Raw genomic sequence first — 19942 nt, 5'->3', positions numbered from 1 at the left:
CACAAACAGATGCCACTTCTTTTTCTAAGCTGCAGCAGAAGGCTTGTCAATCAAAGCAGCAGAAGAGAGGGTTTTTTTGTAAGTCTTAGTGACAGCTGCAGCCTGTTTAAAATTTTAGAGAAGGGATTTTTAAAAAAGCTTTAGATCATGACAGTTATACAGGTCTTATTTGCCTTTCAAGTTCATTTGTGCCTAAGCCATCAATTTGTGACTCTCTCACTACACCCTTGGACCAGCCAAAATGGGGTCTGTTTGAACTCAGCACTGGGTTAAAATGGCCCTGCTGAGTTTGGGTTTCCCTCCTGTGTGAATCACTCCTTGCCCTCTATACGCTACGAGCAAAAATTTGATCTGTCAGAAATGGAGGTGGGACTTTGGCACCTAGGCCCCACTCAACAGGAGACTCGGTGAAAATCCGGCCCCTAGTCTTTTGGGAGAAATCTGGAAACTCTAGAGCATAGTGATTTTAATTTTGTATATTATAAGCCCATCATTGTCCATATCTCATTCCTTTGACAGTGAATACCAAAAACGTAACCTGCCTCTTTGTTCCTCTATATCCGCAGTATTTTGCTTTTATCTTTGCTCCTCTATAGGTCCTTTAAACCAGATTCTCATTTGTAATTTTTATGTTTAAATGTTTAGCACTATTACATTAAATTGTGTCTGCCAACACTTTGTCCATTTGCTTAATCTTGCTTCAACACTTTTCCGATTTTCTGCTTTACATTACTATGACTCTTAGATGCGCACTAGTTGTAAACTTCAATACACTCCTCTCTATTCTCAGGTTCGGGGTTTTTAATAACAGAATGAAAAGAAGAGATCCGAGCACCAATCCTGAGAGGACACCAACCTGAGAATGACGGCAACATTCTGAGAATGCCTGTTTTATTTTGAGATTGTTATTTTGAAACGTAGTCATTGTGCACAAGGAGCTAAAGCCAAAGTCTTGCATCAAATCAAACCCATGCAAAATCTCTTTAAAGCATTGGTTTAAAAATATCTAAAAAACAACTAGAAAACTGGTTGATATTCCTGAGAGAAAAGAGAAATAGTGCATTTGATTTTAACTGCTCACCTCACATGACAAGAGCCAGGAAGGAGGGGCCAACTAAAAATGGAATGATGACTTACCCACCCTTTTTTGTGCCCCCTCCTTGTGGCCTGCAATTCTAAATTACAGGTGGAAAAGACACTTGTCCAAAGCAGGATGGGTCTTCTTTACATATGCAGAATAAGCTTCAATTATATCATTGGGACCCGATTTCCTATTTTAATCCGAGGTCAAATGAGCTGATAAGTGGCAGATGGAATTTAACCCCAAAAATAGATTACAAAAGTAGGGAGGTCATGTTGGAGTTATATAGAACCTTGGTGAGGCTACAGCTGGAGTAGTGTGTGCAGTTCTGATTGCCACATTATAGGAAGGATGTGATTGCACTGGAGGGAGTGCAGAGGAGATTCACCAGGATGTTGCCTGGGATGAAACATTTAAGTTATGAAGAGAGGTTGGATAGACTTGGGTTGTTTTCATTGGAGCAAAGAAGAGTTCAGGGGCGACCTGATCGAGGTGTACAAGATTATGAGGGGCATGGACAGGGTGGTTAGGGAGCAGCTGTTCCCCTTAGTTGTAGGGTCAGTCACGAGGGGACACAAGTTCAAGGTGAGGGGCAAGAGGTTTAGGGGGGATGTGAGGAAAAACTTTTTTACTGAGGGTGACGACAGTCTGGAATGCGCTGCCAGGGAGGGTGGTGGAGGTGGGTTGTCTCACATCCTTTAAAAAGTACCTGGATACGCACTTGGCTCATCATAACATTCAAGGCTAATGGACCAAGTGCTGGTAAATGGGATTAGGTAGGTAGGTCAGGTGTTTCTCATGTGTTGGTGCAGACTCAATGGGCTGAAGAGCCTCTTCTGCACTGTGTATTTCTGTGATCTGACTGGGTGAGCAGTGATAACTTCCCTGCCAGGAACAGGACTCAGGGTTATAAGATGCCCAAAAAGTTTTTTTTTTTTGGTTTCCTTTTAGGCCATGATGTGCAGGGGTGCTCCTAAAGGCCCACAAGGAAACCCTGGGATACCCTTGCCCTGGACTTCCCCTCCCTTCCATCACCTTTCCCAGACCTGGATTTGCCTTCTGGAATACTGACCATATGCCAGGTAATATGAACATGGGTTCCATGGTGGCCTCCTGCCTCTCAATTTTAAAGATCTGGCAGCAACTTCCTGCTGAGTTCCTGGCACTATCCATCGCCCATGATCTACATGGCAAGGCTCTTCCTTCTATATGTGAGTAGCAGTGACTGTCTAAATTGAGGCCATCTCAAAATTGTAGTGGCCATAAAATCATAAAAGATTGCAACTTTATGAACTCAACAAAACAGTTGTTAAAAAATGCTTTTAATTACATAGTGGGCTCAAAATTTGTGTGTAATGTGGCAGAGTCTTGCACTCATCAGGGAACAGCAGCAGGCAGACTCAGGTGATTTTAATGATTGGCTCATTATTACCTGGTCTCTTGTACTTAATGAGAAGGGTAAGAGCAGAAAAACGCTGAACAACAAATCTGACAGTGTGCAAAAAATGTCACTAACTCTTTTCTGAACAATAATGATGTTACATTCTTAAATTGTAAAAGAAATAAGAAATAGTATACAAAGAAGAATAAAAGTTCAAAAATGAAACCTTGGATTTTTGGATGTATGAATGAGTGCCACATATATAGAAAAATAATTCCTGTTGACCTAATGTGAGTAAAATACAAACAGAACAAAATGAATTTCTAACACTTAATATGCTAATTAAGCCAACTGTATGGGAGTTGTGAATAGCCCCCTTTTGTGGTTCATTCACCAGAAGTGGAAATACCACAGGACTGTTATGCAATCAAGCTTTTTTATTTGTTCTTGTGATGTGGGCATCACTGGCAAAACCAGCATTTATTGCTCACCCTTAATTGCCTTTAAAAAGTGGTATTGAGCTGCCTTCTTGAGTTGCTGTAGTCCATGTGGTGTAGGTACACTTAAGTTTATGTCATATATTATGTCTTCCTGGAACCTATAATTTTGCCTGCACAGTACCTATTTTTCAGGCATTGGTTAAGGTGGATGCCAACATTGAAAGGATAGAATAATTCATTTAAACATTCTATTTTTGAATGCCCCAGTACTTCACTCACCACATGCTGAGCTCACACAGTACAACTGTAGTGGAGCTAACTGTAAGGAAGACCCCATAACCGGCAATGTTCAAAGTAATCATCCAGGTTAGTTACGAATTTGTCATTTCAGGCTGTTAGTTGACTTATTGACATTTCTCAGTAAATTTTATCACTCTGTAAAGTTAACTTTGTCTAAACAGAAAGATTTTTCTGGTTTTGCACTGATGTTGGATGCCTTAGAAATAGTTTGGCTGCAAGCATGGGTGGAGCTGCCTTCAGCGCTAGAGTATGAGGGGCAGCAGCAAGGGAGATATTACAGAGCAGGAACAGCTGCCAAAAAATGGAGGAGGGGACTGTACGGGAGGCCATATCCACTGAAGGATTAAGAGAGCACTCCTACGTTACCTTTACTCAGGAGCATTAAATGAGGTCCCTTCTCTTCACTTAACAAGGCTGTCATCCAGCTACATTACCTGCTGCAGCCACAACTCAAGGATTGCACCAAGACATGGCCAGGCTATCAAGGTCACCGTGGACTTTAACTTTTAAGTTATGACCTCCTATCAGGCTTCATTAAGTAACATCAGCTACATTTCTCGGTTCAGTCATAATAGCCTAGAAATACCCCCTCAACCCCTAAACCTATTTCACCATGTATAGGGCTGGGGTGCATTCCTATTTCTGCCCACCCACCACCTTGTCATTCCCATCAGGTTTAGGTGGGAGTTCATCCTCATAGATGGTAATGAGAGCCAAGAGCTAAGATAATTTGAGCCCTATGCCAGCTTTCTAACACACTTCCTGTCCACCATGGCCTCAACTTAAAATGTGCCTGTCTGTTGGTAGTTGTAGTATAAGGCTTTGGCACATACAGAATTAATTTGGGACTGAGAACAGTACCCCCCACAGTCATGTATGAAAGCACTGACCCAGACCCAAAGGTCAGTGTGGTGTGAGCAGAGACGGGCTGAGACCCAAGCATGGACCATTTACTGTATATATTTAAATAGTTCTAGTAGTTACTAAAGACTTACAGTTAAGCTACTGAAGACTACGAAGACTTCTTTAAAATACACTGTTCTGTAACCAACTGGTAGTAGCTAGGGATCAAAAACCCTTAGCCTCACCAAAGTGCTGAAACAAGCTGAGATGCTAGAAAACTAAGAAAAAAATTCAATGCAATTTCTGACCTCCAAACTGAAGCTGAAGACAGAAAATCTTTGCCAGAAAATGCTCCAGTGAAAAGGCCTGGAAGCTGAGGGCAGAGACTTAAACTGCAGCAGAAGACGCCATTGAATCTCCCTTGGAAGTACAGCTTCAGAGTGCAGAGTCGACAGAACCTACAAAGGAGAGCTAAATCTTTTTAAGTTCCAGGTTGCAGCTATTGCTGAGAACCCTTCCCCTAATTCAGTGTCAGAGGCACTGTTGGAGGAAAGCCTATTGCTAACACCTAATTCTCCAGTTGGAGCACCAACATGTAGCCTCTGAATTTGTAAGATAAGAAAAAAGAATTAATTATTTAAAGCTCTCAGGAATGTCACAACTGTCCAGTTTGGAGAATGGCAAGCATAACTTTAATAATAAAAGCAAAATACTGCGATTCTGGAAATCTGAAACAAACACAGAAAATGATGGAAAAACTCAGCAGGTCTGACAGCATCTGTGGAGAGAGAAACAGAGTTGACATTTTGAGTCTTTATGGCTTTCAGAGCTACAAAGAAGTAAAAATTTGATGAAATTTATACTGTTTAAGGTGGGTGGAGCAGGTGAAGCTGGATAAAAGGCCAGTTTTAGGTAGGGGCAAAGGAGAGATTGACAAAGATGTCATGAACAAAAGGACAAATGGAGTGTTATTGGTAGTGGTAAGGGCTAAAAAAAGGTGCTGATGATGGCAAAGTTAAGAAAGCACAATGTGATAATAGGAGAACAAGGGTAAGTACTCTGAAAAGAACAACATAAACAAGTAAACAGATGGCCCTTGTGGGGGGGGGGGAATGGAACAGTGGTGGGGAAAAAGGATCAAAAATGGGATAAAAAGGGGAAAACAATGGATAAATGAATAAAAATAAAAATGAATGGATAAAAAATAAAAATGAATTTTGAAAAAAGGGATAAAAAAAGGGGCGAAGATAGAGGAGAGAGTTCAATTTCAGACCATGAATTGTCTCCTCTACTTTCTGTGTTTGTTTAAGCATAACTTTAAATTCGAACGCCTCTTTAATTGGCATAGCAAACCACAGAATGAAAGAAGTTGGCTCACAGCCAATCCAGGCAGCCATTATTAAGAATCTTCTTTAAGAAGCGTGCCATTGCCATTTTTCAGAGCCAACCACAACCGGCAAGCACAGGAAATCTCCTTGTCTCGAAGTCAACGGTGAGGCCATTTTGAAAGTCTGTAAGCTCTTAAAGCTACACATAAAATTAAAATGTTTTTAACAGGGATCACAATTCATACTTGCAACTCAATTTGGACTATCCAAGGACCAAACCCAATGTGAAATGTAGCATCTTTAAGAAGCGTTTTTTCACATTTCTGGGATACCTTAGGTCTCAGTAAAAACAGAGGAAGCCCGGATTACTGCCTTTTTATATTGGTTTGGTGATCTTGTGAACCACGTTATCCTAATGCAAGGCATTCATGAATTCACAACCAGCCTCAAGGAACTATTAACAGCATTTAACAAATATTTTAATCTTCAAGTTGAGAGTGCAGAGCTTAAAAAGAGGTATAGAAAACCCCCAGCAAAATGATGAAAGGGGAAACACAGTACCTGAACAAATTACACGACGGTGCCAGAGAGGCAGGAAAAAGGTGGCAGGCAAAGTAAGAAAAAGCAGAAGTAAAACCAGTAAATGTTCATGTCAAAGCTGAACTGGAGGATTCGAAGTGCAAGATACAAGCTATATGCCTTTGAAAAAGTATATGACTTTGAAAATGTACGCTAAGTTAAAATCTTCAATGAACCAAACTGTTTGAGACCTTAAACAAATTTCAAAGATGTCAAAAAGGTACCAGGAGGAACGAACAGCCCTCAATTCCATCGGGCCCGGATGATGTAATTGAAGCTTATTCTGCACAGTACATTACCCTTCAACATCATAATAGAATAAAGACTACCTTGAACAGCAGAATGGCAGAACAACAGAACAAGCTCAATGAGACCCTTGAGTTTTCTTGTAATTTACCAGATGAAGTCATTGAGCTTCGTAATGAAAAGGAAAACCTGTTGAAGCAGCTTCACAAATTACAAGGATCCCTCAGGTCAGAGTTTGTTCCTCTGGAACATTACCAAGTGGAACACAATGAATTTAACATCAGTCTGAAAGAACTGAAGAACCACTCGGCAAAGAAGGCTCAGTAACATTCAATATTCCAGGAGGAAGCTGAAAGGTACAAGAAACAAACTGCAGCACTGAAGTAAACATTTGCACATTTGGAACAAACCCTGGAAAAACATTACATTTCCAAACACTTATCTGAAGAGATGAAAATCAAGAACATAGAATGACAAGCAAAGATAGAAATCCTCACAAGGTGGTGGTTTCCCATCTATCTGCTGTCCTTGTCCTTCTAGATGGTAGTGGCCATGGGTTTGGAAGGTGCTGGTCTAAGCAACCATTGTGAATTCCTGCAGTGAATCTTGTAGATGGTACATACCACTGCTACCAAGCGTTGTTGGTGGAGGGAGTGAATGTTTGTGGATGTGGCGCCAATCAAGCAGGCTGCTTTGTCCTGGACAGTGTCAAGCATCTTGAGTGTTGTGGGAGCTGTACTCATCCAGGCAAGTGGGGAGTATTCCATCACACTCCTGACTTGTACCTTGTAGATGGTGGAGAGGCTTTGGGGAGTTAGGAGGTGAGTTACTCATCGCAGGATTCCTAGTCTCTGACCCGCTCTTGTAGCCGCAGTATTTATATGGCTAGTCCAAATTAGTTTCTGGTCAATGGTAACCCCCAGGATGTTGATAGTGGGGGATTCAGTGTTGGTAATGCCATTGAAAGTCAAGGGACGATGGCTAGATTCTCTCTTGTTGGAGATGGTCATTGCCTAGCACTTCTGTGGCGCAAATGTTACTTGCCGCTTGTCAGCCCAAGCCTGGATATTGTCCAGGTCTTGCTGCATTTGGACATGGACTGCTTCAGTATCTGAGGAGTCGCAAATGGTGCTGAACATTGTGTAATCATCAGCGAATATCCCCGCTTCTCACCTTATGATGGAAGGAAGGTCATAGATGAAGCAACTGAAGTTGGTTGGGCTGAGGACACTACCCTGAGGAACTCCTGCAGTCATGTCCTGGAGCTGAGATGACTGACCTCCAAGTCACTTACCAGCCTGACTTGGAAATAAATAGCCATTGCTTCACTGTCGCTGGGTCAAAATCCTGGAACTCCCTTCTTAACAGCGCTGTGGGTGTAGCTACAGCACATGGACTGCAACAGTTCAAAAAGGCAGCTCACCACCACCTTCTCAAGGGCAACTAGGGATGGGCAATAAATACTGGCCCAGCCAGCGAAGACCACATCCTGTGAATGAATAAAACAAAACCAACATCCTTCCAACAGTGGAGAGACTGTCACTAATTCATTCCTGTCATGAGCTTTTTTCTGTTATCACTGTGCTATCTGCTATTTTTGTACTTCTCTCAATGTGTGGTGCTTGCTTAATTTCTGTGAATAAATTTAGCAGGGTGATTCATAATCCAGGCGCAGCTTGAGGTGTGGTGTGTTAATAATGGCTTCTGCTGGAGTAACCTGAAGAGAAATAAAGTGCACTCTGCAGTAATGAGCTCAGTTGTGAGATTTCTAAAGGATATCAGGTCTCTGCTGGGACTAAAAGTCATAGGGCAGAATTTTTTACTTGGCATGCAGGTGCATACCCGACACGCTCGAGCGTCAAATAGCGTGTGATGATGTCAGGCGAGCGTTCCATCATCACGCACTTGCACGATATTTCGGTCGGTGGGCGGGCTTCCAACTGTCACGCGTGCCCACCAACAATTAAGAGACCTATTAAGGCCTCCTCCTGCTGTCAGGGGCCGCTGGCGATCCATTCTCCGGCCGCTCCCGGGCCCACTAATCACGGGCACCTGCCAAACTAAAAAATCCTGCCCATAGAATTGTAGCTTCTGGTTTGTATGGAATTCAAGGTTCAATTTGGGAAGTATGATGAGTAACTTAAGAGAAAATGGTTCATTGAATAAATCTGAAGTTACATCGCACTGATGGCAGTGTCTTTTGAAAAGGTACTTCTACCTTCACAGCATAAAAAATAATTATACTTATTAACTTTTCTTTCTAACTGTCCAATCAAATATGCTACCATTGCCACTGCTTTATACCTTAGGCTGAATTTCACTTTAAAGTAACTAATATTAAGCCAATGTCATCATTATGAGAAATACTGGGATAGAATTTTCATGAAGATTCCCCCAATTGTCTACCATAACCTTGGGGAAGACCAGTGGAAATTGCACAGAAATGGTATAAAGGCAATTTGTGCTATTTCTCTAAGAGTTTCACTGATTGTTTGCTGAAGTTACGGCAGATGTTCAGGAGAATCCCTGCCAAAATGTTACAGTAGTACACTTACAATCAATGTCACCTCTAATTTTCCTTCGCTGTGTGCAGCTGGTTTCTTGCACTGTATGAACTCCATAAGACTGCTGTGTGGCTGTGCATGTACATGTGCTTCTCTTAGAAAGGGGTTGCTGCATTTGCACGGCCTGTTTTTCTTCTACATGGCACATTCCCAGACCCATGCAGCTTAGAAGGAACGTTGCTCACAATGACAATTTCTTTATCACTTATTATACCTGTGAATGTTGGTGATCTTCTGTTCAGGATCTTTTCTAAAAAGTTGCCATCCTCAGGATTCTTAAAACCAAGCAGCAGCATGTAGTGTTGGGAAAACGTTTCGGACCAGTCAACAGTCTGAGGCAGGATATGATTTGTGCCAGGCTCTGAAATATTACCATATATCTCAATATTATATTACTTATTGCAAGCCATTTAAATCTGTCTTCACTTAAATGAATGATAAGGCCAGCATTTCCTAAATTAGTGATGCCAATATTGACAATGTAGACTTGGTTCGGGATTTTCTGGCCCCGTCACAGGCAAGACCCACTGCAGGTGAGGCGACGCCCCAGCCAAAAGTCTATTGACTTGCGGCGGGACCGGAAGATCGGTGTGGAAAACCCCGCTGTTGATCTCAAAAGGTCTGCACCTGTCTCTGCACCTTGTTGACACATTTTTCCCTTTGTACTTTATACCATTTAAATATTTTTAGAAAATTTGTTAGTAATAGCAGAATAGATTAAGGCCAAGGCAAACAAAAAACATTCCCACGTATTTGTTATTCAACTCTTCAGTTAATTTGGATGCAGGATATTAAATTATTTTTTCTTTATAGTTTTGAAGTGCATTTGGTCACAGAGACAATATTTGTTAATGCTTTTATAACACTTTTGTATAATAAAATATAATATTGGTTTGAAACTTGAAATCTTTTTCAAGAAATTAAAAGCAGTTCCTTTAGGCCACCTATTTTTATTTTAAATTGTCTTCTGGGAACAGCACAGCCCAAACTATCTCTCCACTTTAGCATGAAAATGGCATATTCTAAGTGGGTAGGATCAGTACATGGGCAGGAATTGATTGTGCCTAGTTACCTGTCCTTAAGCCTTCCTTGTTTTGGGTAGACATACTATGATGACATATAAATAAAAGAAATACATCATGTAATATAGCATATATCCTGAGACTATGCTCTATCACCGCAGAGTTTAAGGGATACCTGTGATTCCCAGAAGTCCAGAATTGTGAAGAACTTGGGAGCATTTAAATTCTGAAAGGTTGGTTTTCCTTCTTATAAGTCCAACTGTTGAAAACTTCAGGTGTGTGCTAGCTATCCTCTGGGATTCAGTGACTGGCTATTCTCTTAAATAGATATCACATTACTTTTAATCTGGTAACTTTACCTAGTATGTAGTAAAACAATAGTGTAAACCCAAGGATTTCTATCTTCATTTTTTCATGGGATGAGTGTGTTGCTGGCAAGGCCAGCATTTATTGCTGATAACTAAGTGCCCTTAGGAAGGCAGCGCTGAGCCACCTTCTTGAATTACTGTAGTCTGTGTTACATAGGTACACCCACAATGTTATTACAAAGGGAGTTCCAGGATTTTTACAATGAAGGAACAGCAATATATTTCCAAGTCAGGATGGTGTGTGACTTGGAAGGTAACTTGCAGACGATGTTGTTCCCTTGCGCCGTCTGCCCTTGTCATTCTAGGTGGTAGAGACCATGGGTTTGGGAGGTGCTTTTAAAAAGCTTTGATGAGTTATCACAGTGTATCTTGTAGATAGTACATACTGGAACTACAGTGCGCTGGTGATGAAGGGTTTGAAATGTTGGATGGGGTTTCAATCAAGAAATCAAATTTTCTCCTGGATGGTGTTGAGTTTCTTGAGTGTTATGGGAGTGGCACACATCCAAGCAAGTGGAGAGTGTTCCATTACACAATCATAACTCTCACTATGTAGTAAATGCTATTATCTTGCATCCATCACCCCCACCATAAGCAATCTCTTGTTTTTCAAGAAGGTGGACTTAAAACACACTTGAGAGACAAAATAAATTATAAACTAACAAACTGATGTATCTCGCATGAAATATATAAATGAACAGAACATAGTTTAAATATCAAAATTCTATCCTTCTTTGTTATATGAAAAATAAAATTTTAGTATTATTCTGTAATGGGATGAACTTATTTTAGAAATAGTTTAGTATTGCCTAAACTAACCTGTGCTAGTCTTCATAATGGGGTACATGTCATAGCTGAAATCTCAGACCTTCCTTCACTGGCTGGAGTAAAAGTAAGACATCCATGTCTCAGGCAGTTAGAGACACAGACTGCTCTTAACTGACTTCTCCAGAGAGAGATAAAAAGACGAAAACTGACCAGACATCCTCCCCTAACTCTCTGCATTTAAGATTTGTTTGCCAAGCTTTCAATTAAAGCTATCATCTTGAATGAGAACCTCCCCCTTTCCCTCCCCTTAAAACCCCCACTGGATGTACTGACGAAAATCATTCTTACTTTAAAGATTTGAATTGCTTTAGAATAAACTTAGAAACTTCTCACTGTCTCACTAACGACGTGAAGGGCAAGAGTAGCCACTTTATATGACTGATTCCTCTGGTATTCCAACTAGCTATTCTAATCAATAACTTTTATGACTTGTGTGTCTTTGGGATCAATCCTTTGTGAATGGAACTTGATCTTATAACAGTAACATAATACATATTAAACAAGAAAGCCCACCTGGGTGACATAATTTATCTTGGGCCTACGGCTTCTAAGTGCCCTGTACCCTACAGTATGAACGCTAACTAAACTATCAAACTTTTCAGACCTTAGTGTTGTATGTTGGTTGTGACTGGCTAAGAAATGATTGTTGAGACATGGGCCAGAATCTTCTGGTCGGTATGTGGAGGCAGGCCTTGCTCGCCGATGCATAAAATGACACGCCGCCACCACACATCATTCTGATTTTCAATTCAGCAGGCGCACACCAGGGTTAGCTGCATGTCCGCCAAACTGTCAAAGGCCTATTAAGGCCATTTAAAAACTAATTAAAATACTTAACGGAGCTGCCCGTCCAACCTCAGCTCCATTAAGTATTTTAATTAGTTTTTAAATGGCCTCTGTGCCTCAGGGAGATTTCTGCGTTCTTTTGTGCACATTTGCGAAAGAGCACAGGCCCCGACTCAGCCTACTCCCCCTGCCCGCACAGGGAGCACTCAACGCTTCTGGGCGCGTGTCACATTGGGCGGGCCTTAATTGACCCGCCCAATGTAAAATGTTGGCGTGTGACAATTGGCTGCATGCCCACTCCTGCAGAGCCCCCCCCACCCCCGAAGGGGAGAAATTTCTCCCCATGGATACATCTGATTGACAACTAGTTTATTGGATAAACTATATACAGATACACAAGACTAGGGGCAAGATTTTTGGGTCATTGGGTGGGTATGGTGGACAGGTGGGCCAGGGGGCAACTGGGAAATGACCCGCCACCCACAATCGGCACCCAACCGCATTCTCATGCTGGCTGACCAACTAACAGCCGATCAGTGTGAAAGGCGCGTTGAATAGCTCAGCGCTGCTGGGGTGCAGGCAGGAGGAGGGCGAGTGCAAAAGTCTGCACATGCACGGGGGAGCATGCACTGAAAGCTACCTAAAGGCAGGGTATTGTCTCAGGGGACTGAAGAATTTTAAAATGAAAAATTAAGGTTTTGAAAATCAGAAAAAAATGTCCCCACATACGACTCACTCACATGAACAGAAACATAATAAAAATGATGTGAAAACATTTGTATTTTTAAAAATTAATGTCGGTAATCTCATCCCATCCGAAAAAATCCAAATGCTGCCTAGCTAATTCGCCCGCCTGCCAAATGATAGATTGGACGGGCAGTGAAAAATAGCACTTAATTAATTCATTAATGGCCTTAATAGGCCTCTTAATTGTCAGCGGGCACGCTGCCGACTCTCATGTGCGTCCGACAACCGAAATATTACGTGAGTATGCGATGACATCAGGACGCTGGCCCGATACCATTGCGCACTATTTCACACTCAGGCTTGTTGGGCACATGCCCGCGTACTGAGCGGAAAATCGTGGCCTAAGTGTTACTCAGTCTAAGCCATGAATATTCTCCCTCTCGACTCTTGGTCATGTCTCTCTTACATCATTATGTGGGCAGTATTGTTTCCCCAGTCCCAGACATTAACCCTTTCAACCTTGAATAGCCTAATGCTACATCACAGCCCAAGTCTTTGTGCAAACAGAGTTTACGTTTACATACTTCCGCAAGCCCCCCCAAGTCTCTGACTTCATAAATTCAATTGGTCTGGAGGTTTCACCATTCTCCCTGATTGTGTTCTTGTCAGACTTAGAAGATTGGTATTCTTCCTTTGTGGCCTTCTTTGCTTTGACTTGTTTGGTCTTCTGTAAGAGTGCAGTATCTTACACATTGTCAGTTTGTTACTCAACACCTGGTTCTTCCAAATGTATAATGGATGGTTCTCTTATCTGGATCTAGTCTTGATCCTCTTTTTCCTCGCCTTGCTGTTACACCTCTCTTGGTTTGATGTTTCCCTCTCATGACTGGATTTTGTGGCTTTATCCCTCGCTTTGCATTTCATATGTTCCCTATCATTGTCTGTTGAGTTCACTTTTGATGGTTTTGTCCGTCTTTCTTAACTTCTGGAGTGAAGACTCTTTGTAGCCTCTTGTTTGTGAACTCTTGGATAATCCTGTACAGCTGCCCCTGGAAATAATTGTTTAGGCTGAATAGGAGGCTATGGGGAAGCCACTTGATCAACATTTTGCTTTATCTCAAATTCCCGTAACCCCGCTGTAACAGTAAGGTCAGTGTCGTCCAACATGTAAGAGGTGGGTATTGTTTGGTCCAGTTCTGTCTCTAGTTCTGGACTTGTTTGATGGCTTGAATCCTTGACTACCACTTTTTTGGTGGATGGATAGGTGTGGATGCAGTTACAAAGGTTTCACCACTGTCGAATGAATGTAGTGCTGTACCAGTGTATTCTATCGTTTGAGTTTTGTCTTCCTCAGCTGACTCACAAAGTGAGAAGGATCATGGTTACACTCAGGTACTCGTTGATCCAATTGATTCATTATCTCTTCGGTGAGAACAAGTTTACTGTCTGGCCGGGATCTTCCGGCCCCGTCGTGGCGGGACCCACCAAGGGGGTTGCGGCGGCCCATCCGAAAGGTCACTGACCTTCAGTGAAGCCGGAGGATCCTGGTGTTGGGCAGGGCCAACAGAGGGCGCCCTCTGTTTCCTGGACATCATCCTAGAAAAGGGCTGGATTATTGGCCTCTGAGAAGAGTGTCAAAAAATCAGCACTGAAGTTGCAAACCAGATATTTAGTGTGGTTGCACAGTTTGAGGGACTCAGATTTGGTACCATCGATGACTGTCTGTTGATTGACGTCCTCTGCTGACTTGGTGAGGTTGAGATCTACATAGGCATTTTGGTTCAGAAGAGAAACTTCCTGATTGCGAACAACATATACTGTTTTCCAGTATATGTTGATCCCTGTACTGGAACTTTGCCTGGCAACATGCCTATGACCTGTAGTTTGATTCCTCCTGGACCATATAACTGGGTTTCAGTTGTCCTCAGCCACTGTTCTTTGTCTGACAAGACTGTCACACTTGCTCCTCTGTCCATTTTGAAATTGGTGATATGTTCACTGACACAAATGTATGCATTCCAAATGTGTATGTGGGGTCTTCGATCTCACCCAAGAAACATTTCCTCCTCATGTTGCGATTCCTCAATTTCACTGATGGCCTTGTGAGAAGATTCTCATGTTATCCTGTGTATCTAGAGGTTTTATTTCTGCACATCTTTCCAAAATGTCCAAACCTTTTACAATGAAAGCATTCCGCATTGCTTGCAGAACATTGACCGAGGTTTGTCTCACCAACTGTACTGCTTTCTCCAAAATCAAATCTTCTTTGGATTGCTGTAGGTCAGGTAGGGTGTCATCAGTAACACCGGCCACAATGTGAACATAAGAAATAGGAACAGGACTAGACCATTCGGCCCCTCGTACCTGTCCCGCCATTCAATAAGATCATGATCTCCTTGTGTTTTTATTTCCACATTCTCATCTAACTCCGATAACCTTTGATTCTCTTGCCTAACAAGAATCTATCCACCTCTGCCTTAAAAATATTCAATGACCCCGCCTCCACCGCCTTCTGAGGCAGAGAATTCCAAAGTCACACAACCCTCAGAGAAAAACATTTCTCCCCATCTCTGTCCTAAAAGGGCGAACCCTAATTTTAAAACCATACCCCCTAGTTCTGGACTCACCCACAAGAGGAAACATCCTTTCCACAGCCACCTTGTCAAGGCCGTTCAGCATCTTGTATACTTCAACCAAATCACTTCTCACTCTTCTAAACTCCAGTGGAAACAAGCCCAGTGTGCCCAACCTTTCCTCATAAGACAACCCGCTCATTCCAGGCATCAATCTAGTATACCTCCTTTGAACCACCTCCAATGGATTTACATCTTTCCTTAAATAAGGAGACCAAAACTACACACAGTATTCGAGGTGCGGTCTCACCAATGCTCTGTATAACTGAAGCATAACATTCTAACTTTTATGTTCAATCCCTCTCGTAACAAAGGATACCATTCCATTAGCTTTCTTAATTACTTGCTGTACCTGCATACTAACTTTTTGTGACTCATGTACTGGAACACCTAGATCCCTACGCACCTCAGATTTATATAGCCGTTCTCCATTTAAGCAATACTCTACTTTTCTGTTCTTCCTGCCAGTGAACTTCAACATTTTCCCACATTAAACTCCATTTGCCAGATCTTTGACCACTCACTCAACCTATCTATATCCATCTGCAACCTCCTCATGTCCTCTTCATAACATACTTTCCTACCTTTGTGTCTTTTGCAAATTTAGCTACCATGTCTTCACTCCCCTCATTGATGTAAATCGTAAAAAGTTGAGGCCCAATACAGTCCCTGTGGGACTCCACTCGTCACATCTTGTCAATCTGAAAAAGACCCACTTATGCATATTCTCTGCTTTCTGCCAACCAGTCAGCCAATCTTCTATCTATGCTAATATGTTACCCACTACACCATGCGATTTTATTTTCCATAATAATCTTCGATGTGGCACCTTATCAAATGTCTTCTGGAAATCCAAGTACAGTACCTCTTTATCCACTGCGCATGTTATTCCTTCAAAAAAACTCCAATAAATTGGTTAAGCATGATTTTCCTTTCACAAAATCATGCTGACTCTTCCCAGTTGCCTTGAGCTCTTCTAAGTGTACAAATATAACCTCGATGATAGATTCTAATAACTTCCCCATGACAGATGCCAAGCTAACTGGCCTATAGTTTCCCTCCCTTCTTGAATAGAGGGGTTCTATGTGCTACTTTCCAATCTGGTGGAATCTTTCCAGAATCTAGCAAATTTTTGAAAATTAACATCAATGCATTGACTACCTCATTAGCCACCTCTTTTAAGACCATAGGATGTAGTCCATCGGGATCTGGAAACTTGCCAGCCCACAGCTCCATCAATTTGCTCAGTACCATTTCCCCATTGATTTCAATTTCACCAAGTTCCTTTCTCCCGTTCACCTCCTGATTTGCAGCTATTACTGGAATGTTTTAGGTATCCTCTATAGTGAACACAGAAGCAAAATATTTATTAATTTCTTCCACCATTTCCTTGTTATCAACTATTAACTCTCCATTGTCACTGTCTAGAGGACCAACGCTCACTTTACTTACTATTTTCTTTTTTAAATACCTGCAGAAATCCTTGCTATTCATTTTTACATCTCTAGCTAGCTTCCTTTCATACTCTATTTTCTTACTCCTAATTAACCTTTTAGTCATTTTCTGCCATTCTTTATATCCTGTCCAATCATCTGTCCTGCTGCTCATCTTTGCGGAGTTGTATGCTTTTTCCTTAAGTTTGATGCTTTCCTTAACATCTTTAATTAACCACGAATGGTGGGTCCTCCCCTTAGAATTTCTCTTTATAGTAGGAATGTACTTATTCTGAATACTTAAATCCCCTTAAATGTCTGTCACAGTTTCTGTATTGATCTATCCTCTAGCCTAGTTTCCCAGTTCATTTCAGCTAGCTCAGCTTTCATCCCCACATAGTTGCCCTTATTTAAGTATAAGATATTAGTCTTGGACCTGCTCTTCTCCTCTTCAAACTGAATGTAAAATTCAATCATATTGTGGTCATTGCGACCTAGGGGTGCCTTTACTCTGAGGTCATTAATTAACCCTGTCACGTTACACCATACAAGTCTAATATAACCCGCTCTCTGGTTGGTTCCAGAACATGCTGCTCTAAGAAACTATTTTGAAAGCATTTCAAGAACTCCTCATCCAGGCTACCACTGCCAATCCGATTTTTCTAGCTTATGTGTGGATTAAAATCACCCATGATTATTGCCGTCCCTTTATCACAAGAATGCAATATTTTCTCTTGAATACTTTGTCCTACACAGTGGCTGCTGTTAGGGGGCCTTTAGACCACTCCCACTAATGACTTTTTCCCCCTACTATTCCTCATCTCCACCCAAGCCGATTCTACATCCTGATCTCCTGAACCAAGGTCATCTCTAACTATTGCACCAATGCCCTCTTTGATTAACAGTGCTACCCCTCCACCTTTACCTAACTTCCTATTCTTCTTGAACGTCATGTACCCTTCAATATTAAGGACCCAATTTTGTTGTCCTACAGCCACGTATTTGTAATTGCTATCAGATCCTATTTATTTACTTCAGTGTGGGCCATCAATTCATTTATTTTATGAATGCTACATGCATTCAGATAGAAAGCCTTCAGTTTTGTCTTTTTGTTACTTTAGTAACATCTAGTCTTGACTGTTGATGTATTCTTAGGATTTTTCTCTCTGACCCTCGTTTCTCATTACTATTTTGAACTCTGTCTTGACTCTTTACCTTGAATTGCTACCTCTATCCAAGCTTGATCCCTCACCCCTCTTGTTTAGTTTAAAGCCCTCTCTACTTCCTTAGTTATGCAATTGCATGGACACTCGTCCCAGCAGGGTTCAGGTGTAAGCCATCCCTACGGTACAGCCCCCACTTTCCCCAGTACTGATTCCAGTGCCCCACAAACTGCGACCCACTTCTCCCACACATCCGTCTCTCTAATCTTATTTGCCCTATGCAAATTTGCACGTGGCTCAGGTAATAATCCAGAGATTATTACCTTTGAGGTTCTGCTTCTTAATTTGGTACCTATCTCCTCATACTGACTTTGCAGAACCTCTTTCCTAATTCTACTTATGTTATTGGTACCTACATGGACCACGACAACTGGATCCTCCCCCACCAACTGCAATTTCCTCTCCAGCCCTGAGCAGCTGTCCCGAACCTTGGCACTGGGCAGGCAACATAGTAGCCTGGACTCTTGCTCTTTGCTGCAGAGAAGTGTCAATCTCCCTCAGTATACTATCCCCTACGACCACTACATTCCTTTTTGCTCCCCCCGCTTGAATGGCTTCCTATACCACAGTGTCATGGCCAACCAGCTCATCCACCTTGCAGATTTCATTTTCATCCGCATAGGTTGTGTGCACCACAAACCTGTTTGACAATTGCAAAGCCCAAGGCTCCTCCCCTGTTGTCAGCTTGTCCCATTACCTGTCTCACTGACACACACATCTTTCTGTCCCTCACTGCTGGCAAAAACAGATGACCCTTTTCTAAGAGGTGTGACTGTCTTCTGGAGCAAAGTATCCAGGTAATTCTCCCCCTCCCTTATGTTGCACAGTGTCTGCATTTCAGTTTCCAGAACAATAATCCTGATCCGGAATTCCTCAAGCTGCTTACACTTCCTGCAGACGCTGTTTGTCATGGATTGCCTTGGCATCAAAAAGCTCCTACATCTCACAGCTACAACATAACACCTGTCTCGCCGTTCTAACTTATGTTATTTAGTTAAATTATTTTAATTACTTTCTTCTTATGTATGCTACAATTTACTGTTTATTGACAACTAAAGGCTATATGCTTCTTAACTACAAGGTATGTGTTTTAGATGTTTGTTTAAATTACTTTAATTTTAAAGTTTTCAAATTTTGGCCTATTATTTTAAAGTTGTAGTTCTTTTTATTTATAGATCTACCTTAACTCGCCTGTCTAAGCTGGTTTCTCACACACGGTCCCTTAGATTGTGCACTTACCGGCCAATCAACTTACTAGTTTCCTGTAATATCTAGTTTTCCTGGATTGCAGCCTCACAGCAGCTGAAACAGCGTGCTCCTCAGCTCCTGACTGTCTCACACAGGTCCGTTCCGCTCCGATTCCCAGCAAGGTAGCCTCGTATTATGTGGTCTCATATTAGTTCAGTTTTAAGATCACCATACTTGCAGCCTTCAGCCAGTCTACTGATAAAGGCATCTACTGGTGCACTCAGCTTCTGGACTCTTTAGTTGAATTTAGTCCTCTCTGGAACCTTGTTGCTCCGTAAGTTAGAATAATTATCAAAAGCTTTTAAGAATTCTTCAAATTTGTCTGATGTTTCATTGATGCCTCGTCTTGTCATAACATCATCCGCAATTTCTCCAATAGAGTACAGTAATGTATTGATTTGTTCAGCCTCAGACTTATTGTTCAATCCTAAAGCAATTCCAAATCTTTAAAATCTTTTGCTCCATAGCTAGTGCCCAATTCTGTGTTTGATTTGGCCCTTTCATATGACCAAATTTCTCAGGTAATGGGAATTTGGAATCCATAGCTCCTTTAAGCTTCCAGGAGGTTTGTTTTAATTTTTAAAACTTCTCTTGCAGTAATAGTTTTCTCACACGGATCAGCCTTTCACTATTACCTGCTGCAGTCGCTGACCCTTTTTTGTATTCGTTCATCAAACTTCGCAGAGTGGTTAAACTATTAGCTGGAAGTTACTGTTAAGCTCTGTTTACTGCCTTCCACCCACTGGGAAATTGTGTTTAAGCAGCCAATTTGTTTTTCTTTTTCTCAATTGCTGCCTCACTGTCGCCATGTGTAATGGTACCGACCCAGACTGTGGGGTGTATCAAAATATGCACTTATTAAAAACATTATTTACCTGGTGTTTTCTGCTTATTGCATCATTAAAGTGAAAGTTTTGACCCTTTTTCAAGGGCTCCTCATTGTCACTAGGTT

General features: G+C 41.7%; 1 protein-coding gene across 1 annotated transcript in view; it reads right to left on the bottom strand.

Annotated features, from left to right (window-relative positions):
* The window catches only part of LOC121287374 (spermatogenesis-associated protein 16-like), a 216080-nt gene that overhangs the window by 63692 nt on the left and 132446 nt on the right, over window positions 1–19942 (bottom strand). Inside the window, exon 6 of the mRNA XM_041205187.1 lies at window positions 8977–9123. Within this exon, the coding sequence (XP_041061121.1) occupies window positions 8977–9123 (147 nt within the window). The remainder of the gene's footprint in view (window positions 1–8976; window positions 9124–19942) is intronic.

The sequence above is a fragment of the Carcharodon carcharias genome, chromosome 2 (genome assembly GCF_017639515.1).
Source record: "Carcharodon carcharias isolate sCarCar2 chromosome 2, sCarCar2.pri, whole genome shotgun sequence".
Taxonomy (NCBI): domain Eukaryota; kingdom Metazoa; phylum Chordata; class Chondrichthyes; order Lamniformes; family Lamnidae; genus Carcharodon; species Carcharodon carcharias.
Note: the sequence above shows the minus strand (reverse complement) of the source record. Positions and strands in the feature narration are given on the sequence as shown.